Source organism: Hylobates moloch, unplaced genomic scaffold (assembly GCF_009828535.3).
Source record: "Hylobates moloch isolate HMO894 unplaced genomic scaffold, HMol_V3 SCAFFOLD_8, whole genome shotgun sequence".
In the NCBI taxonomy this organism is placed as follows: Eukaryota; Metazoa; Chordata; class Mammalia; order Primates; family Hylobatidae; genus Hylobates; species Hylobates moloch.
In genome coordinates this window covers 118,560,092-118,582,110 of record NW_026652283.1, presented here as the reverse complement: position 1 = coordinate 118,582,110, position 22,019 = coordinate 118,560,092, and the positions used below count along the sequence as shown (strand labels likewise).

The 22,019-nt window shown below is 47.5% G+C and overlaps 1 protein-coding gene across 1 annotated transcript in view; it reads right to left on the bottom strand.

The window, feature by feature from the left end:
- Positions 1–2,422: 2,422 nt before the first annotated feature.
- XKR6 (XK related 6) overlaps positions 2,423–22,019 on the bottom strand; it is a 318,835-nt gene continuing 299,238 nt past the window's right edge. Inside the window, exon 3 of the mRNA XM_032162476.2 lies at positions 2,423–8,244. Within this exon, the coding sequence (XP_032018367.1) occupies positions 7,280–8,244 (965 nt within the window). The 3' untranslated portion in view covers positions 2,423–7,279. The remainder of the gene's footprint in view (positions 8,245–22,019) is intronic.

Here is a 22,019-nt window from a genome sequence, read left to right as displayed (position 1 = left end):
CTCTGCAGAGAGGGAAAGAGAAGGTGAGTCCATTTGATGAGGTGAGCATCAAGATTGAAAAAGATTGTAAGGGAGAACAAAGGTGAGAGAGATTTCCTGAAGAGCTTGCAACCACCTTAAAAACAGTCTCTAAATACTCTCCATTCAGTCCTCTTGTCTGCCCAAAGCGCAATGAATATCAGTGTTCAAATGCATCCTTCCATATATTCTCTGATACTTGAGGAAGAATTAACATCAGGAGATTTGGTGTTAGAATTACAAGTGGCCGGCTCAAGATAGGTGACCAAGGGTCACCTGACCAGGGTACCACTGACCTGGGTTCACAGTGCTATGAAGTCTCTAAGAACTACAGGTATGTGAGACTCCTCCCTGTCCTGCTGTGCTCCCTGTTCATCCTGTGGCTTCCAGGTGCCACTGCACCTAGAAAACACTCTCTCCTCCTGTGGTTCCATTTCCCAAGAAATGAGGTCACCACTTTTTCCTCGTATGACGGCTTTGCTACAGGCAACAATGACGAATCCTCCAAGCATCCCTGAGCAGGAGAGAAGAAAGAGGTTGGCCTTCTTTCTCTCCACTTTACAGATGGAGAAGCCAAGGCACCGAGAGGTGAAGTGAGTTATCCACGATCACAGTGGGGACCCTGAATCAGCCTGTGACATTTCCTGATCTTTCTGAGTCTGAAGGAAAGCCCCTAGGAAGTCTGTGGCTAAAACAAATCTCCCGAGCCCATTCTAGCCCGAGGATCCCAGAGCTATGCTGAAGATGGACAAACAGACCAGGGGAGCTCATCTAACAGATGATGGGTTGTCTGTGTCCGCCGTGACAGATGGCCAAATGTTGCTTATAGAGCGATGTTCACTGGGCTACCAATTGGCACTATACTAAAGGGAAATTATTTCTTTGTCCTCATTGGTGTGAGAATGATTTTTAGCAGTAGTTGGGGTCCTAGGATTTGTGTTAGGGATTCACAATGGCAGCGTCTCCTCCTGGGACCTGCGCACTGTTCTGCATGCGATGGGGCAGCCTGGGGCAGGTGTCCCTAGGTCCTGCCTGCTCATTTCCGATGTGATCTATTCTTAGCCCTTGACACAAGGTGTTGGCCAAGAGCAGGGGGAACTCCCACAGTGGTCCGTCTGCTGCCCTCGGGAGCTGTCATTAATAGCACTCATGACCTTTGTCTCCAGGATATATCAGCCATGGCCTGCCAGCCAGTGCAAGGAAAGCCACAGGAGTAAGGAGCAGATGGTGCCAGGGAGAGCTGAACAAGGCAGACAGGACCAGGCGAGCCAAGGAAGGAGTCTGCAGCAGGATCAAGGCAGCACCTTTGTCTTTTGATATTTGGCCAACAGCACAAGATGCAGTGTTTCAGCAAGAAGTGAAATGTTTAGAATAGCTAAGGATGGGTGAGAAAGGGGCTTGTGTTGCCACTGCCAGAATTCAGATTAAGCATCATCTTTTTTTTTCCCAGTGAAGAGGGATAGAAAGAAATCTCTGGGAGGGTAGAGTTGCCTTTTTACCTTTTTACATGTTTTGAAATTGGGACAGACACACATTGGTTGAGGATGCTGGGGGAAGTCCTCTTGCAAGCTCATGGGTTTGTAACCTGTGATTGGCTGGCCCCTGCCATTTCCATGTTCTGGAGGTTGAACTGTGGGTGAGAATGGAATGTTGCTTCTACGACAATGGCCAGTTGGGGCTGAGGAGAAAGGGATAGAAGCTTAGAGAGGTTCCCATTGTGTTCATCTCGTTCTCAGCCGGATCTTGATAACAGGAACCAATGTTGATTTACATTCACTTCCTAAGGGGTAACTGTGTTGTGCTTGATGAGGGGGGCAGCCCAAGAGGGTCTAGTGACCAATAAATGTTTGAGAGAAAAATGAATAGAACTGCTCCCTGTAAGGCTGGTCCAGCCCCTGGGGTGAGCCCACCCCTCTGGGTCCTCCCATTTCACTCCTACAGGGTCTTCCCCAGGTCTCCTTTAAGCTCCTCCAGATTTCCCCGACGGTTTCCTAGTCCACACTGAGAGTATCACATGGATCTTCGTGAAATTAATTGCAATAAGCTCTCTTCCTTTTACAATATCCAAATTTAAATCTGATTGTGTTAATATTTTTCAGTTTGGCAAAGAAAAAATAGATTTTAGCTTCTTGGTAAGAAAATCAAATTAAAGGTACACAAGGAGATTCCCCTCCTTCATTCATGAAGCCACCATCCAGGGCAGCTGTCATCACACATACAAGGCCTGGAAGGGCTCATTTTGAGTAAGGAGCCACTTTTCCTGGCAAAGAAAATGCTACCATCTGTGCCAAATGAATGCTAGGTGACAGTCTCCAACCCAGCTCATCTGAGCGAGCCAGGAGCATGAGAATATGGCCTGCCTCATTCTCTTCTAGGAGCTGATATCCTTTGCTCCAAGCCAAAGGCTCTGAGCCTGCACACTGTCATGCTCTTCTTGCTCTGTCCCTGGATCATGGAGAGAGGACCCTGTGCTAAGGTCTGGGGGCATCAAAGCTTGGGGTTGGTTCTAGCCCTCCCATGAGCAAGGAGCAGACCAGATGGAGAGAAGGAAGGTGGTGTTTCCTCTATCTAGCTTGCGAAGACTGCAAAGGGGTTTAGATGTACAAGAAGAAGCAAGGCTGTGGCCCACCCAGTGCGGCTTCAAACCATATCCACATCAGAGACCTTCTTTTCTGCCCCTATGACTGTGCAGTGGGAGGGAATACAACTGGAGGAAGAATGGAGAAAATAATGTCATTTGGTGCTTTTCTAAAACCTGTAAATTCTTTCTGAGAATCAGGCTCATATCTGGACAGGGTCAGACATCCGTGGCATGAGACGCCCCCAAGCCAGGGGAATCACCTTCAGGACCATGGGCCAGACAGGATCATGGGACTCAGAGGGGCCACAGCTGTGGAGGGACTGGGTTAGAGCCATGGGAACCATCAGGTCTTGAATGATTCTGTGCCTGGGGAGGTGTGGTGTGGGGATCCCCAGTCCATGGGGAAATGTCATCTTCCCTGCCCAAGGCTGTGTTGTGATGGCGGCGTGTCTGGGCAAGGCAGATGGCACCTCTTTCATTCTGGCTGCAGATCTGCTTGGGTGAGTGTCCTACCAGTGTCCTGGTACCCATGTTGCTGGGACAAGCCTGACCCTGCAGAACCAGGTGATACCTTCCAGAGGCAGAGTGCAGGAGAGTGTTAGAGACACGGGAAGCTTTAGGGTGAGTGAGGCCAGAGGGGGTTGATCTGATGGACTGAAGCCTCCCTAGCACCCCTCATCATGGCCTTAAGAGACAGGAAGCTCCCATTCCGGATGTCACAGGCTTCAGGCAGTGAATGCAGGGGACATTATCCCAATGTCATGTGAGGGGACTGAAGTTTCCTTTTACACAGAGGCTGGGAGAAGAGGCAGGCCTGCTGAGCAAGGGAGAAGCAGAGTCTGCAGAAACGACTCTAATGCCGTTAGTTATAGCTGAGCAATACCACCCAATTTCTGAGAAGAAAAAGTAGAGCCAAATGTTCTATGTGGTTAGAGGATAAAATACAGGGCTTAGTGGGCGTACTTGATGGGGGGGTCATTAGGGAATGAAAAGGAGATAGTTTTTATATTCTCTGTCTCTGGGCACCAACGTGCTTACCAGGCCTAAATACTGGAAATGGATTATTTTTCATCAGGGGTTCCTGGGAAAGAAATGGGCCCAGAGACTTAAAATTTTTAAAAAACCTAAAAACATCACGGGCATTCCTCTGGGAAGCAGCTGAAGCAGCAGCCCTCGAGGGTTGTCAGAGACTCAGGCAAATGAAAAATATGGGACATTGGGCATTTAATGTCTAATATGGGACAAAGACTTAATGTGGGACAAAGAGTGACCTTGTCACGGGGTGGCCTTAAGGATCCGGGCTTTCAGGACCAAAGTCATCTGGGTCTGGAGACACAGTCCCCAGGTGGTCTCAGCACTGAGTGTGTATGGAATCCTGCCTTGACGCCCAGGACAAGCCACTGGAAGGGGAAGGGCCGGGGGTGGGGGAAAGAGAAGACCCCAGGGGAGATGATGGCAGAGAGTTTCACGGTGGCTGGGAGTGTGGGGAGCTGCTAGAGGCTGATTACAAGAGGACACTGAGGACAGCGCTGGCCTGGTCCTTGCCATGAGGTCCCCCTGCCCCTTCCCCGCCTTGCTCTCTACTTCTCTCCTTACTTTTCTTCCTTTTCCTGCGTCTCTGCAAAGCCTGCTTTCCCTGCTGCTGCTCACAGATGCGTATTTTCATTTTCTTTGTGAAGAAAGTACTGGCCCGATGGAGGGGTTCCAGAGAGGGGCGAGGATGCCTTTTCAAGTGAGAAGTGTGAAATTAAAGATTGCTGAAATGTCCCGTGATCTCCTCATTTGTTCCTAGTGGCTAAGACCCTGGAGGCCCTCCCTGATTTGGAAGGTGCTGTCCCAACTCCTGGTGCTCCCGGTCAGCTCAGCATCCACCGTTCTCTTTGCAAGTTTCATGTAAACATGGCAGGATGCACACACACAGACACACACACACTAAGTGTGCAAGAGTGAAATAGACGTGGCGAATTAATACCCGTGACTGTGCTGAAACGAAAAGAAAGAAGAAAGAAAGAAATCCAAGAACAGACACACAGCAGAAGTGGCAGAAGTCCCAAGCGGATGCAGGAGGGCATTTCAAGGAAGATGCGCTAAGGACAGACATGGGCCAGCTCCAGGTGCACAGAGCCCCAGACCTGAGGCAGACAAGAGGTGGGACCCCAGCAGCTACAGCGGATGCCCCACCCTCCAATGGCCTCACCTTCCCCAGCCTAGCAGAGTACACTGTGGAGCTCAGACGCGAAGCCCTTGCAAGACAGCACGCTGCTGCTGTTCAGAAAAGTGCCTCTGACTAGATTCCAACTCCCAGATGACTCTCCAGGGGCCCACAGGTGGGTCCCTTTGATGGGCGTGCAGAGCCCCCCTGGCTGGTTTTCACTGCTGCCTGCGTGTGCTCTGTTCGTCCTGCTTCCTAGAGTTGGGGGCTCCTCCTCCACCTGCCCACGAGGGAGGCCCGAGGGGACCCCCGAGTCAGGGACGGGGAGAGGACAGCACCACGATACTTAGTAAGGACGCATGAAGTCCAGGAAGTCCAGACAAAGAAGAAAGCATACAATTTCACAACTGATACTTGAAACTTGTTCTTAAAAAAAAAAAAGGTTTTAGATAAACAATGAAGGGGATGGGAAGGAGAAGCCTCGCTGAATAATAATTGTTTTTAAAAAAAAAACAAAAAAACTCCACAAACATTAAAAAATCCCTCAGTTATTGAACTTCTGTTGAGAATAGTTCAATGTGAGGTCTTGCACCCTAAACAGGTATATATTTGGAAAAAAAAATCGCAGCTACACACAGCAAAGACTAACAGTATTTACTTAAAAATATTGTGTGTGTCTATATATATATATATATATATATATCTTTTTTGTGATTTTTTTCTTTTCCTTTTTTTTTTGTGCCCAAGTAGAGATACGATGGGATTGAAACGATGCCCTAGAACACAAATATTCTTTAAAGGAACAATACTTTGAAAAATAAAAATTTTTTAAATGGTTGAACATACTTGCAACACCTGCAGAAATTCAACTTGATACAATGAGAAAATAAACAGTGGAATCAAATCCTCACCCAAATGGCATGGCCTCTAAGGCCTGGAGTCCGCTGCTGGTGTGAGTCTTGCCACCCAAACCAGGGCTCGTGGGCAGGCAGCATCCCTTCCCCGCCACTCCAGAGCCCCCGCTCCCATGCTCTGCCGAACCAAGCCGTAATCCAAGTCCGTCTTACATCAGTTTTGTATATCTCTGGCAAGACTTTGCAGCAGGGACACACACAGATATACGTGTGCTATGGGCACACACACACATACACACACAAACACACACATACTACACACACAAAATTTCCCATTCAACCCAGATGCACCAGGTGAGCTGAATGACTTTCAGCCAACCACAATGGTGAAAGACAGAAGCACCAAACAGTCTTTGAAATGGGTCAGTTATTACAATTTTGACTTTTTATATATATGTATATATATATATATATATTCTAGTTTTCCTCTTTGTGTTTTTTTTTTTAAAAAGCACAAATGAAAAATGAAGAATTCTTTCCAGATCAATTTAAGGCTTCCCACCAAATGGAAACAGAAGAGGCTTTACACAATATCACATGTGATAAATGTCTACCATTCACAGCCTTAAAATGATGGAACTAATTGTTGTTGCCAGTCACTGATTAAGTATTGTGCCTTTAAATTGATGTCGTTCTTTTTGCTACTATGCTGAGTTTTATTATTACTGATTATGTGTATAGAAATCTCCTTTAATTTGCTTTAGAATATTCTTTCCTTACCGAATTATTCGGGTGGCTTTTTGTTTTGTTCTGGTTTGCTTTTCACTGGGAAACAAATGTGATTCTTGCTTGGTAAATCCTAAAATGGCACATAGTCAGCCTTCAAGTAGCTTCTCCAGCCATTTGAGTTTCAAACAGCCCTTGAGCTCCTAGAAGGCTCGGCAAAGTGGGGAGAAGGTCAGGAGAGGAGGGGGAGAAACTGAAAAGAGGGAGGGGTTTTATGCTTTTGCTTTTGGTAAATTTGTTTTCTTCAATACAAATAATCAGATAGGAAGAATAATTGCTTTGTGTTGTATTTGTTGGTTGGTTTTTGTTTCACTTTTAGATTTGTTTGATTTAATTGTTTAATTTTCCCTCTTCTGGTGCAAAAATCACCAGAGAGTTTTGCATGAGAAAACGTGACAGTACTTAATGAAACTCAGCACCTAAGGGCATAAGGCAGTTGAAGGTTTTTTGTTTGTTTGTGTTTGTTTTGTTTTGTTTTGTTCTTTCAATCAGCACCAATCCCATAAATGATCTACACTTGGTGTAAGGTAAAAAAACTTTTTTTTTCTTTTGGAGTGGAGATAACTCCTCCTTCTCCACTCTACGAACCATAGCGTGGGATTTTTCAATACTGTTTCTTATGTGTAAAAAACAAAAGAAAGGTTTTCTTTTTGTTTTTACTTACAAAACATAGAGAATATCTTTGTATACATACAGCGACTGGAAAGAAAGCTTATTTGAAGGGGTTGTGACTTATTTTTTTTTTTGTAGTGGTGGTGTTGGTGTGGCGGTGTTGGTGGTGGTGGCGGTGGTTCTGTGTATTGGGGGAAGGGAGGGTTATATTTCTTGCAAGTGGTGTTTGCCGCAAACCGAACTTAAGGTCCCCTTCTCAACTTGGTCAAGATGCTCTTAGAGTGAAGACTCATACTGTAGCAACTCATAGAGGAGTGGTCCGTCTCGATATCGAATGCCTACTGCGGTGGGGGTGACATACTGTAGAATGTTAATAGTCCTTCTCAGCCTCCTGTCTACAAAATGAGCATCCCAAGCTGGATATCGCTTTCTTGGCATGTCAATCTTAATGAGGGGCCCTTCTGGGAGGTAAGGACGCCCCAACGGGGTAGGGGGCCCCATGGGTCTCACTTGGAAAACGGGCAAGCAAGTGTCAGCCGTGAGATCCTCCTGTTGTTCCGTTACGGCTCTGGTGGGCGTAACCTGGGTCCCCCGGTACCCAGGGGTCTCAGGCGCCATGGGCTCAACATCGGGGGGCAAAGGGATGCCCCAGAGCAGCTCGGCACAACAGGAGCTGGCAAGGATCTTAACTCGTGGCCCCATGGGATGCAGCACACCATAGTATAAGAGCATCATTGCGATCCCAGCCACAAAGCTAATAAAGACACAACACAGTGCTGGCACCGCATAGGAGTCAGTGGTCTCCGGGTCTCTGTAAAAATACCAAAGCAACGTCAAGGCAGCATTCTCAGTCAAGACTATCGTATAATATGCAAACATTCGATATCGAGTCCGCCCTTCCTTGACGTTAAACCAGCAGAAAATGTACACGATCCCTACCACCATGTTGAAGAGGATCTCCTCCCACTTGGACATGCAGAAGTCTGTTCCGCCATGGATGATCCAGAAGGCCATGGCGCACCAGTGAACCACCACGAAGATCCCAAAATAGAGCTGGAAGATGGAAGCAAAGAGGGCAAAAGAGATCACTCGGGATGAGATGGTGAAGAGGCGCCAGAAGACCTGGATGATGGCCCCTCTGTAGCTCATGCTCTTCTTGTCGTCCCTGGAGTCCCGCAGCAGCTTGTGATAGGAGGCTAGCACCCAAGCCAGGGACATCAGGGAAGTCACAGAGGAGACACCTGCCGGAAAGACACAAATCCACACAGTCAAAACCTTGGACATCAACCGCAGGGCACAGTGAAGCTGCCGGCTGAGGAGACGCCCACATACACCACGATCTAAAGGAGGAGGGAGAAAGAAACACAGAATCAGGAACTGAACTTGGAGGTCACAGCTGCTCCCTATGCTGACAACTTGGGAGATGGAGCTTTTGTTTCAACAACCCCATTTGCCATTTTGGGAGCTCAGTAGCTCAAGGGTGATACTGAGCCAGTGTGTTTTGCTAGGGGGCTGAGAGGTGGGTCCACGTCTGCCGTGGGCAGGCCTTTGTGGGTTCCATCTTAAGGAATCATGCAATTCTTGTGGCACACAGATGTGTGGCAGGCATTGGTGTCCCTGTCACCAGCAGCCTGTGCTCTCAGAGGAGCCCACAGGAGGAATTGCCAATTGTGAAGACCAAGGGTTTACCCACTGCCCTGAGTTCCACACTGTTCTCCTCTGAGGTGCTAGAATCATGCTTCTGCCTTTTCCTCACCTCATTCAAAGTCCCAAAAGGCCCTTTCCTGAACCTTCTTCCAGTTAGCTTCTCCCTGACCTGCCACCCAAGGCCACCAAGATCCAGGACACTGGGATATCCCGCCCATTTCACAGACTTCCTCTCTCACCCACTCTGGTCTTTTCAGCCTCTCCACAATCCCTGTTGCTTTCTCCAACCGACTGCTGCTCAAAGTGCTCTTAAGCCTTGACTTGTGAAGCTCTGTCCTTCTCTGGTTGCCCTCTGGGTTCAACATGGTGTCACTCGGGCTTTGGGGGTGCCTCTTCCCCTTCCTGGTTTTCCGAGGCTTCCAAGGCCTCTGCACTTACTCTCTGCATTTCCTCCCACAACGGGCAAATATTCAGAGAGTTTGAGTGTGCCTAATTCCAAGTCATACTCATATTGCCATAGAGCAATTTTATATCCAACTCTGACTACTTGATATTTGCAACTAAACCAAATGAAACACAATCCATTGTTACTGAAGTCTCCCCAAATCCACCCACGAATAACCAGTCATTATTCGAGTGCTGTCATACAATCTCTGTTCAAGCAAGATTCCCCCATCACCAACCCCCAACTCCCCATGCATCAGTTCCACAGTCCATCTGGGGCCTCTTTTGTTGGTCTTTTCTCCCAAAATTTCACAACTAAATGTAAGTAAATGCAACAGGAGGCTGAATGCTGTGCCACTGGCAACGACCTCCTCAGGAAAGCCTTACCCTGCCACGCAGCACAATTCCCCCACGACATTCTTCCAGGTTGAAATCGAAGTTACCCAGTCATTTTCTCCCTTAAGCTCAAAGATCAGTTCCAGAAGCCCCATTCATCAAGACACCAGTTAAACTTCCCCAAACCACCAAGCTTCTGCTTGTCTCTCCCTGGGACCTGCCCAACTCCCCACAACTCTCCAGAGCCCGATGAAGAATCCAAGTTCTCTGCCGCATGACACTCTCCCAGCACTGGCTCTGCCTCACCCATCTCACAAAGGCCCCCTCCTTCCATCATCTGAAATGATGCTCAGAGTCCTAGCTTGCAGAACAGTATGGTGCAATAAAAAAACCTCTTCACTGTTACAATGGGCATGTGTCTCTTTCATAGTAATAAAAACCATGGAGATTTGAAACAAACAGGGGCAACATGATCCCAAGTTCTCCATGGAAATCTATCTGGAAAACATCCAAAGAGCATTCATGGCAATTTTCCCTTTGCTTCTCTAGAAAGTTCTGAACATGACACATATCCTGCCTCACTGTGGTGCGCACAGGGCATCTCATGTGTGTCTGCAATGGCTGCACATGGTTGGTCAGGGAACCTTTTAGTGCTCACATTGTCTGTTAGGGTGCAGCAGGGAGAACTCCTCTTAGGAGTAACGTGATGTAGGTTGTAGATTTCTGGAGGGCAGAGGATGTGCAATTACATTTTTCTTTTTTTTGAGTCAGGGTTTTACCCTGTCGCCCAGGCTGGAGTGCAGAGGCATAATCACTGCTCACTGAAGCTTCAACGTCCTGTGCTCAAGTGATCCTCCCGTCTCCCATACCTGGGACCACAGGCATGTGCCAGTGAGCCCAGCTAACTTTTTTTTATTTTTTTAGAAACAGAGTTGTTTCTTCTTCTTCTCCTTCTTCTCCTTCTTCTCCTCCTCCTCCTCCTCCTCCTCCTTCTTCTTCTTCTTCCTCTTCCTCTTCTTCCTCTTCCTCTTCTTCTTCTTCCTCTTCCTCTTCTTCTTTTTTTGAGATAGAGTCTCACTCTGTCACCCAGGCTGGAGTGCAGTGGCGTGATCTCCACTCACTGCAACCTCCACTTGCCAGATTCAAGCGATTCTCCTGCCTCAGCCTCCCGAATAGCTGGGACTACAGGTGTACACCACCATGCCTGGCTAATTTTTGTATTTTTAGTAGAGACAGGATTTCACCATGTTGGCCAGGCTGGTCTTGAACTCCTGACCTCAAGTGATCTGCCCACCTTGGCCTCCCAATGTGCTGGGATTACAGGTGTGAGCCACTGCGCCTGGCCTAGAGACAGAGTTTCAACACAGCCCAGGCTGATCTCCAACTCTTGGCTCAAACAATCCTCCCACTTTGACCCCTCAAAGTGCTGGGATTACAGGCATGAGTCACCACGCCTGGCTGAAATCACATCTTCATAGACTGGACCAGACTATCCCCAGCACTGAAGCACCCTCAAAAAATACCATTAAACATCCTCATGACATCCTTGCTCTCCAGCTGAATTCATTGCTTGATGTTAACCATGAACATGGGTCCTGCCAACCCATAGTAATCAGATGGGAGTTCTATGGGAGCTGGGTGGGAAGAAGGCTTGATTGTTGTGTTCCTTCTACTAAAGCAAACTCTATTACCTGCTACTCAGAAAAGCGTGAGTGCTGAGCTCATAAAGCAAGAAGGAGCAGCTCAGCTTCTGCTGGGGCCTGGTCAGATCCAGTCCAGTTCTGAGCACGCTTTGAACAGACTTGGGGTGCAGAGTTAGGATCAGCCTCACACTTCGCTGTTCTGATTTTGCTGTTCTCTGTACTGTGACATTGGCCCCGTTCACACCAATAATGAATAAATGGGAATTCAAATGCTCATCAGCCACAAGTTGCAAAGCCAAATAGAATTCTTCTCCATTCTTCCGCCATCAGAGTTACCTACCCCATTTCCAGGTGTGTAGCTGTGGTTTTGAAGGCTGGTGTTCCGTTCCTGCCACTCCCTTCATGGCGGTGGTGCTGAAACTACTCTTGTTTCAGCCGACCAGGCACTGCAGTTGGGGCTTCTAGAATTTCGCCCAAGGGTACTGCACAGACATTCCTCAGTGTTGCAAGACATCACTGCTAACTTACAAGGAGGACTTGGGAAATGGTCCCATGGAAGACTGTGATTCCAGGCGTCTGACTGGGGAGTCTGCTGGTGGGCTAATGGCCAGCCCAGTTTTAAGTTTCTGCTTCATCTGTTTCTGACTTGGTCAAGTTATGAATGGCCAAACCTTCTAACCAGGTGAGCTTCTCAGACCATCCACTTCAACCCGCCCATTCCACAGGAAGCAGAGGTGCAGGTGCTTGGGTGGCTCGCTCAAGACTGTCCTGAGAAACACTGGCCATCTCTATGAGGACGGCATGCTTCCCGCCATGTCGCGCTGCTCCTACTCTCCATCCTTTCTCCGTCTGGTCCCTCTGTCAGTTCAGCTTTCCAGATATCCAGCAGGCAACACCTTCCTCAAGATCCTTTGTACTGAAGGTCATCAGCCTTCACCAACGGTGGGAGCCTGTTCTGGTGTCCAGCCATTGGCTCTTCAGAGTTCAAACGCCAGGTCATATCCTTGACACTGTGAAATGCTCCAAATAGTGAAAGGAGAAGGTGAACTTTCACCACCTGCCCAAAACCAAGAAGAACACCTTTGGCCACACAGAGCAATGGGGAGTGGGTGTACAGGCCTCATGCCCCTGATTTGCCTGCCCCTCTCTCTCTGCCAGTAACAGGGGCGAGAATGATCCTGTAAGGAGGGGACTTGCCGAGGAGAGGTTAAAACTCTTACCCCCATCACTTTCTAATCCACCTCATCACCAAAGTATTCCCCATTCTATCCGAGGCTCTGGGCACATTTTTTGGGACTGGAGTTGGTGCAGCTGGTGGGCTGAGTCAATCCCTGAGAAGAGACCGGGAAGCCAGGCCCACTTCAGGACCCCATTTGGGAACAGGTTTCTACTGGATGCTCAACAGAGGATAGCCCTTGCCCTGGTGGGACTCAAAAACCTGTGATGGAGTGCATCGATGAACGTGTCTTCAGCCTGCCCCCCAGGAACTCATCTGGGCCTGTGACATTGTCTACGTCATTATGTTTGGCCAAGGGACCAAATGTTCATGGCTCAGCCACTTCTGCATCTTTTCCCTGAACAAGGCCTGCAGCCCCCACAGGACTGTCACTGCAATTCTTCCTCAAAGGGCCATCAGCAAAGGGTGCCTTGAGGACAGCCTGTGAATTCTGGGGACTCAACTGGGGCAGGAGATGGGAAGCCAGGACAGAAGATGCACTTCTTGCTCTGAACCCTCCCCAACCTTGCACCTGGTTGTCCCGGAGAAACTGGCAGGATTCATTGAGCATCTACGTGCATTTTCTTATTGAGAAGGGCCTGGGGAGGTAGGTGCTAAGTTGTGTCCCCCCCACAAAATCCATATGCTAAAGCTCTAACCCCTAGGACCTCAGAATGTGGCTGTGTTTAGAGAAAGGGCCTTAAAAGAGGTGATTAAGGTAAAACGAGGCCATTAGGGTGGGCCCTAATCCTGTGTGACCGGTTCCTTCTAAGGAGTGGAAATTAGGACACAGGCACACACACAGGGGCATGACCACATGAGGACACAGCAAGAAGACAGGTGTCTACAAGCGAAGAAGAGAGGCCTCAAGAGAGACTTCTCAGACCGGTAGCACCTTGATCTGCAGTGCTCTATGACCGCAGCCTGAGCAGATGCATACCGTGCGGACGGAACTGTGCACAACCACCGCCAAGTGATTCATCTTCAAAGCTTGCTGTGTGTTCTGTTACAGAAGGAGGGAGTACAGGTTCTTCCTTCTCTGCAGTGGCTCACTTGGAAAATTTCCGTCTTGTCTGAAGTCAACTCAAAAGTCAATGCATTCTCCTAGGTAAGACTCAAGCACGTAGGAACCGGCTGTGGAAGCCCCCAGTGAAATTCCTGGACAGGCGTGGGAGCATCCACGGTTCCCTTCCACTTCCAGCTCCATCACTTTCTGCATTCCGAAGATCAGACTAGAAATTGTTACACACTTCACGTTTGGCTGTAACAAGCTCTGAGCAGTGACCTTCACAGCTCCCTTTCCCTGGTGCAGACCAGGAGCCAGGGATGGCAGCATGTTCACTGAGCTGACCTTAGTGCAGTGAAGCTGGCTGGGAAGTCACTGGGCCAGAGCTCCCTAGGGCTGGGGGGCTGGGAAAGGGCAACTCCCCAGAGAAAGGCTTGGAGAAAGGGCCTTTGGACTCTGATCACCAGCCCTGGGGTCTCAGGTTCCAGAAATGGAACAGCCACACCTTATGACCAATGACACAGAGCCAGAAAGTCAGTCATCAGGGAACGTCCTGTTTTGTGGTTTCAATTCCCAGGGGTCATAGCCAGTTGGGGAACAAAGCAAAACGTGTGAATATGGGTGCCCTACCGAATGAGAAGCACAGTGACAGGGCGTCTTGCAAAGGATGAGATCCTAGAATCTGGAGGGAGCAGGTGAGGCAGGAGAGCACGGAGGTGCCGTGGAAGGGGTCAGGCCAGGCAGGGAGGCTGTGACCGGGATGGGCCAGGCTGGAGCTGCATCAGGGGGCCAGCGTATGGGAGCCCCGACACATCTCCAATAAGGGAACCTGAAGGAAGAAACAATGTCCAGAGCTCCCTGCAGGCTGAACGCAGCGCCTGGGGGAAGGCGTGCTCCAGAAAGCCGCAGGAGTGCCTCGAGATGGTCACCAACTGCCCGAGCCAGAGCTGGGCTCAACTGCAGGAATGTGTTTTGCAGAATGGGAGGTGCAGGCCCAGCCCTGCCTCACCCGCTCTCTGCCCAAGAGCGTCAGCTCAGCCCCACTGCTAAGTCATGTGTCAGAAACACACGTGATGAAGAAGGACCTGAGCATGGGGCAGGACAGAAGTGGGAAGAGTCAGCTGAGTGCAGCTCCCCAGATCCCAGCTTCCTGACTCTTTCCTCCCCAGCTCCTTCTTCCTGGCTTGTTCCCATCAGCAGGCAGCCAGGGTCAAGGTTCTCCCATTTACACAGCATAGGCCCTGGACCCTGCATCCTCTCCTGAAGCTGTGCCTCCTCTCCTTGTCTCATCTTCTCCAAGCTTCCCGAAGGCAGGCCACTTGCTCTCCTCACTCTCCCACCACCTGCTTTCCTCCCAAATCAGCCCCAGTGGAGAGCTGTCACTCAGGTTGTGCAGCATTCGGAGGACTGCTTCTGTGCTTCTCCTCCTGGCTCTGTGTGACAGTCGGGATTGGGATCTGCTCTGTCCTTCTTCACACCCCACCCTTAGCTGTTCCCCAGTTGTCTTCCTGCCATCTCTTGAGCTCTTTATGGCAGCCTTTTCCTGCCAGGTTTCTTATCCTCATATTATAGATGAGCAAACCGAAATAGCAGTGAAGAGATGTGGATGTGGCCACAGCCATATCCTGACATTTGCATGCTCACCTAACTTCTATGGCATTGTACCTCAGTGGGCTAGGCCTCTAGAGATGCCCCAAACAGGACACAGGCTTAGCTGGTTATCTGTCGGTCTGCACATCAAGGACAACATCTCCCTCTTTCAACCCTGGCCCATTCCCTCCCTCCCTCCCTCCTGGGGAAGCTAACATTTGGGGGATCTCCACCATCTGCTCTTCAAATTCCTATTTTGTATTTTTCCCCACGACGAGTTCCTTTTAGACAGCAATTCTTCCCCCTCCATCTGTCAAACTTCCCTCTGTCTTTCTACATTTAAAAAAAGTCCAGTCTCTTCTTGGAAATGTTCCCAGAAAAGGATAAGGCAGCTCTGTCCACCGCCTCTCTAAGCACAACCCACTATCTCCCGTCCTCACCTTCCCACAGGAGACAAGGCAAGGGAGTGATGTGACAAAGGTGCTTTCTTATTTGGGCAACGAAGAGGGAAGAAAACAAGCATCCTGATGCCTTCTATGAGCCAAGCTCAAAGCCATTAAATAACCTGCCCAAGGCCACACAACTAGTAAGCAAGAAACCTCATACTGAAACCCGAGACTGTTTCACTCCCCAGAATCTGGATCTGCACGTGCTGGAGCTGGCCAATTGTTAAACTGTAGGCTGGCTGATGTCATGTTGCAGGCTTGAAATTGGCATGGTGGGAGTATTTACACCACAGCAATTGGCAAATGGTACAAATCAGAGCTCCACCAAATCCTGCTAAATGTTGGTTGTTAAACATTTAACAGCACACCACCGGTCAGGATCAGCCATCCTTCTTGAAAAGCTTGGTGGATGTCTATGCAAATTAGAAGGGCCTGTCTCCAAATTCAATGCCTACTCTACATTCAATGCTGTACTTCTAGATGTGGTCTTCACATGCAGGGCACTACCTGGTTATCAGTCAGAATTAAATTCCTTAGTGCTAATGAGAAAGTAACAAAAAAAGCAATCTTCTTTTAAAACTTTTGCTGAAAATATGTACACAGGAAATATTACACTGGTGAAAAGTAATTGCAGTTTTGCCATTTTAAAGGCAAATAATCTCAGGTCTAACGGGTTGCTTTGTGCACAGTCTTTCATAAGCACTGACATACTCATTTTCATTACATTTCTGTACTTGAAGAGGGTGTGATCCAGATGTGAGGTTTCCACAAGGGGTCACTTTAATGCACCTCTGACATCTCCAGATGGACCCTTAAGAAGGGTCAAAAAAGCCAGGTGCGGTGGCTCATGCCTGTAATCCCAGCCCTTTTGGAGGCCGAGGCAGGTGGATCACAAGGTCAAGAGATTGAGATCATTCTACACTGGCCAACATGGTGAAACCCTGTCTCTACTAAAATACAAAAACACAATTAGCTGAGTGTGGTCGTGGGTGCCTGTAGTCCCAGCTACTCTGGAGGCTGAGACAGGGGAATCACTTGAACCTGGGAGGTGGAGGTTGCAGTGAGCCAAGATCACGCCACTGCACTCCAGCCTGGCAACAGAGCAAGACTCCATCTCAGAAAAAAAAAAAAAAAAAAAAAAGAAAAAGAAGAAGAAAGGTCAAAGAGAAGAAAACGGCAATCACATTTGTGGCCCTAGCCCTCAGGACTGACATACATGTGGCCGAGGAGATCAGGAAAAACCCAAGACTAATCGAAGTGATCTGGTGTCAACGTAAAAAAGGAGGATTTGGATATCTCAGGAAAGCCAAAATTTGAGCGACCACACCATCCTCTGGCTGGACAAAAAGCTCTTTAACGTAAGTGAGTGGCCAAGGGAGAAAGAATATCAGATCTTACCATGGTTTCTATGAAAGATCTCTTTTTTCGCCTCTGACTTCATGCATACCATGTCTTCTGCTAGTTTCTAGTAAGTTCAGTAACAGTCATATCTTCTGTCTACTGAACAGCCACCTTGATCCAGACTCTGTGCTAGGCACTGCGCATAATTCAATTGTTATGTTAACTTAATTGTTCCTCCTTACCATGCTATCAGCAGCAGCAGACTGATTTCAGAATGAAGAGACTGAGGCTCACAGGCTAATTAAGTAACTTTCCCACATGAAGCAGTTAAAAAGTTATAGAACTACAATTTGAATACAGGCTTGTCTGAATCCAAAACTCAGATTATTTTTTGAACCACTGGGAAAGATCTCTCTCCATCCTCAACCACAAATTAAAGAATTATCATTGAGGCTTATACACCAGTTTTTTATTAATTTGGTTATCACATGTCAGCCCTCTGATCATCTCTGTGAGCACTGACAAAGTCAAATTTGTGGGTCTACACAGCTGAGGACCCACCCCGGGGAGGCCCTGCCTGAGCGTTCAAGCCACTGCAAAGCTGACGACACTTCTGTTCCACCTCTCTTGCCTGAATTGCTGGAATGGCCTCCTAACAGGCCTTTCTGCATCTGCCCTCCTCCCAACACTCTATCCACACTACAGCAGCCAACATGATTAAGCTACAATGTTTCCCTCCACGTGGCTTCCAGTGCCTGGTGGACCATCAGGGGTCAGTGATTTTCAACGCCTTTTGCGTGGGAGGATGTACACGCCCACCCTGCTGGACTGAGGTGTGGCTGAGACTTGCTCTGGCCAAGCACATGAGCAGAAGGGATGTGTGGCCCTGCCGGGCAGAAGAGCATGCTCAGCCATGCTCCAGGAAGAGGCTGCTCCACAGGGACCCTTGACTCACAAGCAATGAGCATGAACTAAATCGAAAATGCTTAAGGTCACTGGAACTATGTAGGTATTTTACGCTGCAGCATGGCCAGCCTCTCCTCACTGATGTGCTAAGTCACCCCAGGTAAAGGCTACAGTCCTTAGAAGGGCCAGCAGGGCTGCCCTGCCATATATACATATGGAGTCACCCATGGAACCAGCCTGCTTCCCCCTCCCAGGAGTCTCTGCCTCCAATGGGTAAGCTGTTCTTAAAACCAACCTGTCAAGTCCCCTTTGCCCTCCCGGGGGTCCTCTCCTGCTGGCCCCTCAGACATGCTCCAGCCGCACTTGCTAGTTCCTCTGCCTGGAATGGTCTTCCTCCAGTATCCCTACATTGTTACACAAATGTCACCTTCTCAGCCATATCCTGACATTTGCATGCTCACCTAACTTCTATGGCATTGTACCCCAGTGGGCTGGGGTACAATGAAGCTAATCAAGATGCAATGATCAGCTTCTCAGCCAGGCCCTCCCCGACCACCACACTTAAAACTGCAACTCCCTGCCATGGTTTGAATGTGTCCCCCAAAAATTCGTATGGTGGGAACTGAATCACCATTACAGCATTGTTTTAGGAGGTGGGGCCTTCAAGAGGTGGTTAGGCCATGAGGGCTCTGCCTCCTGAATGGATTGATGCAGTTAACACAGAAGTGGGTTGGTTATCCAGGGAGTGGGTTCCTGACTTAAAAAGTAGTTTGGACTGCGCACGGTGGCTCATGCCTGTAATCCCAGAACTTTGGGAGGCCGAGGTGGGCAGATCACTTGAGGTCAGGAGTTTGAGACTAGCCTAGCCAACATGGTGAAACCCCATCTCTACTAAAAATACAAAAATTTAGCCGGGTGTGGTGGCACGCACCTGTAGTCCTGGCTACTTGGGAGGCTGAGGCAGGAGAATTGTTTGAACCGGTGGGGTGGAGGTTGCAGTGAACTGAGATTGCACCACTGCACTCCAGCCCGGATGACAGAGCAAGACTCTGTCTCAAAAAAAAAAAAAAAAAAAAAAAAAAAAAAAAAAAAAAATTTGGCCTGAGCTCTGTCTCTCTCTTTCTCTCCCCACTCTTGCTATGTTAAGACACAGCAAAGAGGCTCTCACCAGATGCAGCTTCTCAATCTTCAGCTTCTCAGCTTCCAAAACCATGAACCAAATATGCTTCTATTCTTTATAAATTACCCAGTCTGTATTATAGCAGTAAAAAATGGACTAAGATACCCCTCAAGACTCCCTCCTGCCTTCTTGCTTTTTTTCCACCATAGCATTTTGCACCATCTTGATGAACTTTTCTCTTACTTTTGGTTTTTTATTTCTACTATGTTCCATAGTGAATGCTAGCTCCCTAAGGGCAGAGCAGGGATTTGGTTTGGTACTTCTGGAATTACATGCAAAACTGTGTGGGTATTTTTCTCATGAATGAGTCCACAGCTATTCTTGGATTCTTCAGTAGGCAAACAAGGGAAGGGATCATAACCCACGTTGCTAGCCGCCATGATCTCCCACAATGCTCTCCAAACACGGGAAAGGGATGTTCCCTGGGAGCATTAATTTATGCCTTTGTCATTTTTAGGAAGAAAACCTTGGGGTTAAAGACAGGGAAGAAAAGGAATTCACATTTACTGAATGTTTCAGTGCGTCAGACATTATGTATGCCAGACTCTGTGGATATGTTATTTCATTGAATTTAATGGGACAATAATCCCATGAGAATGCCTGTCAGTGTCCCTATTTTTCAGAGGAAGGAATTGAGGCTCAGGGAGGTAAAAGAATTTGCTTAAGGTTACTGTATTAAGCAAGTCTTTTTATTCTAGGTTTTCACATCTCGGGGGCTGGGGGGACCTTGTTCAGTTTACAACACCCAGAAGCACCCATTTAACAGCAATGCATTGATTCTTAACCCGGGTGATTTTGGCCCCTAGGGGACATCTGTCGACGTCTGGAGACATTTTTGATTGTCACAACTCGGGGTGCAGGTGCTGCTGGCATCTGGCAGGTAGAGGCCAGGGATACTGCTAAATACTGCAATGCTCTGGAAAGCCCCTTACAACAAAGAATGACTTGGCCCCAAATATAATCACGCTGAGGTTGAAACTGCGATAGGGTATTTCCTCAATGTTCTATATCAATTAAATCAGTGAACTGGGCTGTGCCTAATAACTAAACATTTAGACCGTCCAAATAATTCCCCCTGAGAAGCGGTGGGTATCCTAACGGGCCCGGAGGTACAGATGCAGGGACCTTGGGAAGGCCATGAGGACAGCATCTCTCCAGCTCTGATAAAGAGTGGATGACTGGTTCCTAAAGAACCTGTAGTTCCTGAAGAAAGAGCCACCAGCGCAATCTTCAGCACTGGTCCCAAATGCATTTCTTCTACAGCTGCAGGAAAGCAAACATGTGAGAAACGCCACTGTGGCTCTCCTGGACCCTGGGCTCTTCTGAGCAACTGGCTGGGGGCTGGCAGCCACTCTGGGAATATGGTGGATAACAGGGACGTACCAGACCTTGCCTCAAGGAGTTTCAAGGTCAAACACCAGGGTTTAAAGGGCCCAGGAGGAGGAACGCTAAATCCAGCCCCCTGCTTCACTAGTCTCTTCTTTTTAAGACTCTGTCAGGGATCTCAAAATACCAGCTTCACAGCCAGCTGCATGAAGGCAAACTTTAGAGATTCTAGAACAAACGTCAGCCACCCAGCTGGCATGGCACAAGGCTCAAGGGTGCCTGGATCCTGGTTGGCCTGGAGCAAACTGTGGAGATGGCCATCTGCTGTCCCTGGAGAGTGCCAGGAAATCCATTCTCATTGAGGAGCAACAGCCGACCAGGCACAATGCTCTGTTGCTCCCAGAAGCGGCTGTGTTTTGACAGAGGCAGTGAGATGCTCTGGAAAGGACACGGGTTCCATACAAACAGCTGGCCAGGGTCCAGCCATGTGGACCTGGGCAAATGCACTGACTCTCTCCAAGCCTCAGTTTACTGTTTGTGAGCCGTGGGTAAAAACATGGATTTTGAGTATATATACATATAGAGAGAGGGTGTGTGTGTGTGTGTGTGTGTGTGTGTGTGTGTGTGTAGAGAGAGGGAGAGAGAATATGTGTATATATATAGAGAGAGGGTGAGATTGTATATATATGCGTAGAGGGAGAGAGGGTGAGTATATATATATAGTCAGAGAGAGAATATGTATATAAATACAGAGAGTGAGACTGTATAAAAATATGTATATATAGAGAGAGGATAAGTATATATATATATATAGAGAGAGAGAGAATATATTATATATATGGAGAGAGAGAGGGGGTGAGATTGTATATATATATATGTGTAGAAAGAGAGGGGGTGAGTATATATATATGCAGAGAGAGAATATCTATATATAATATATAGAGAGAATTTCTATATATAATATATATATAGAGAGGGTGAGATTGTACATATATATGTAGACAGAGAGGGCGTATATATATATATATCTATAGAATATATATCTATAGAATATATATATGTAGAATATATATATCTATAAAGAGAAAAAGAGAGGGTGAGTATATATATACACTATATATAGAGAGAGAAAGAGAGGGTGTATATAGAGAGGGTAAGCGTGTGTATATATATGTGTATATATATATATAAAAAGGTGTGTATATATAGAGACAATGTATGTATATATACAGAGGGTGAGTATGTGTACATACAGAAAGGGAGGGTGTGTGTATATGTGTGTGTATATATAGAAGGCGTGTATATATATATATATATAGACAGAATATGTATATATAGAGAGGGAGGGTGAGATTGTATACATATATGTAGAGAGAGAGGGTAAGTTTACACATATATATGGAGAAAGAGAGAGAATATATATATATAGAGAGAGACAGCAAGAGAGGGTGAGTATATATACACACATATATATGCAGAGAAAGGATGTGTATACATAGAGAGGGTAAGTATATATATCTGTGTGTGTATATGTGTATATATAGAGAGAGAGCAAGCGCTAGAGAGAGGTGTATATATAGAGAGTATATGTATATATAGAGAGGGTATGTGTATATATAGAGAGGGATGGTGTGTGTGTGTGTATATAAAGAGAGAGAGGGAGAGAGGGTGTGTGCGTGTATATATATACAGAGAGAGACGGTGTGTACATACATATATAAAGAGAGGGTGTGTATATATATACATATAGAAAGAGAGAGAGAGTGGTTATATATAGAGAGAGGGTGAGTATACATATATATATAGAGTGAGTATATATATATATGAGAGGATAGGTGAGTGTATATATATATATAGAGAGAGAGAAAGAGACAGAGAGGGTGTGTATGTGTGTGTATATACATAGAGAGGGTGAGTATATATAGAGAAAGAGAG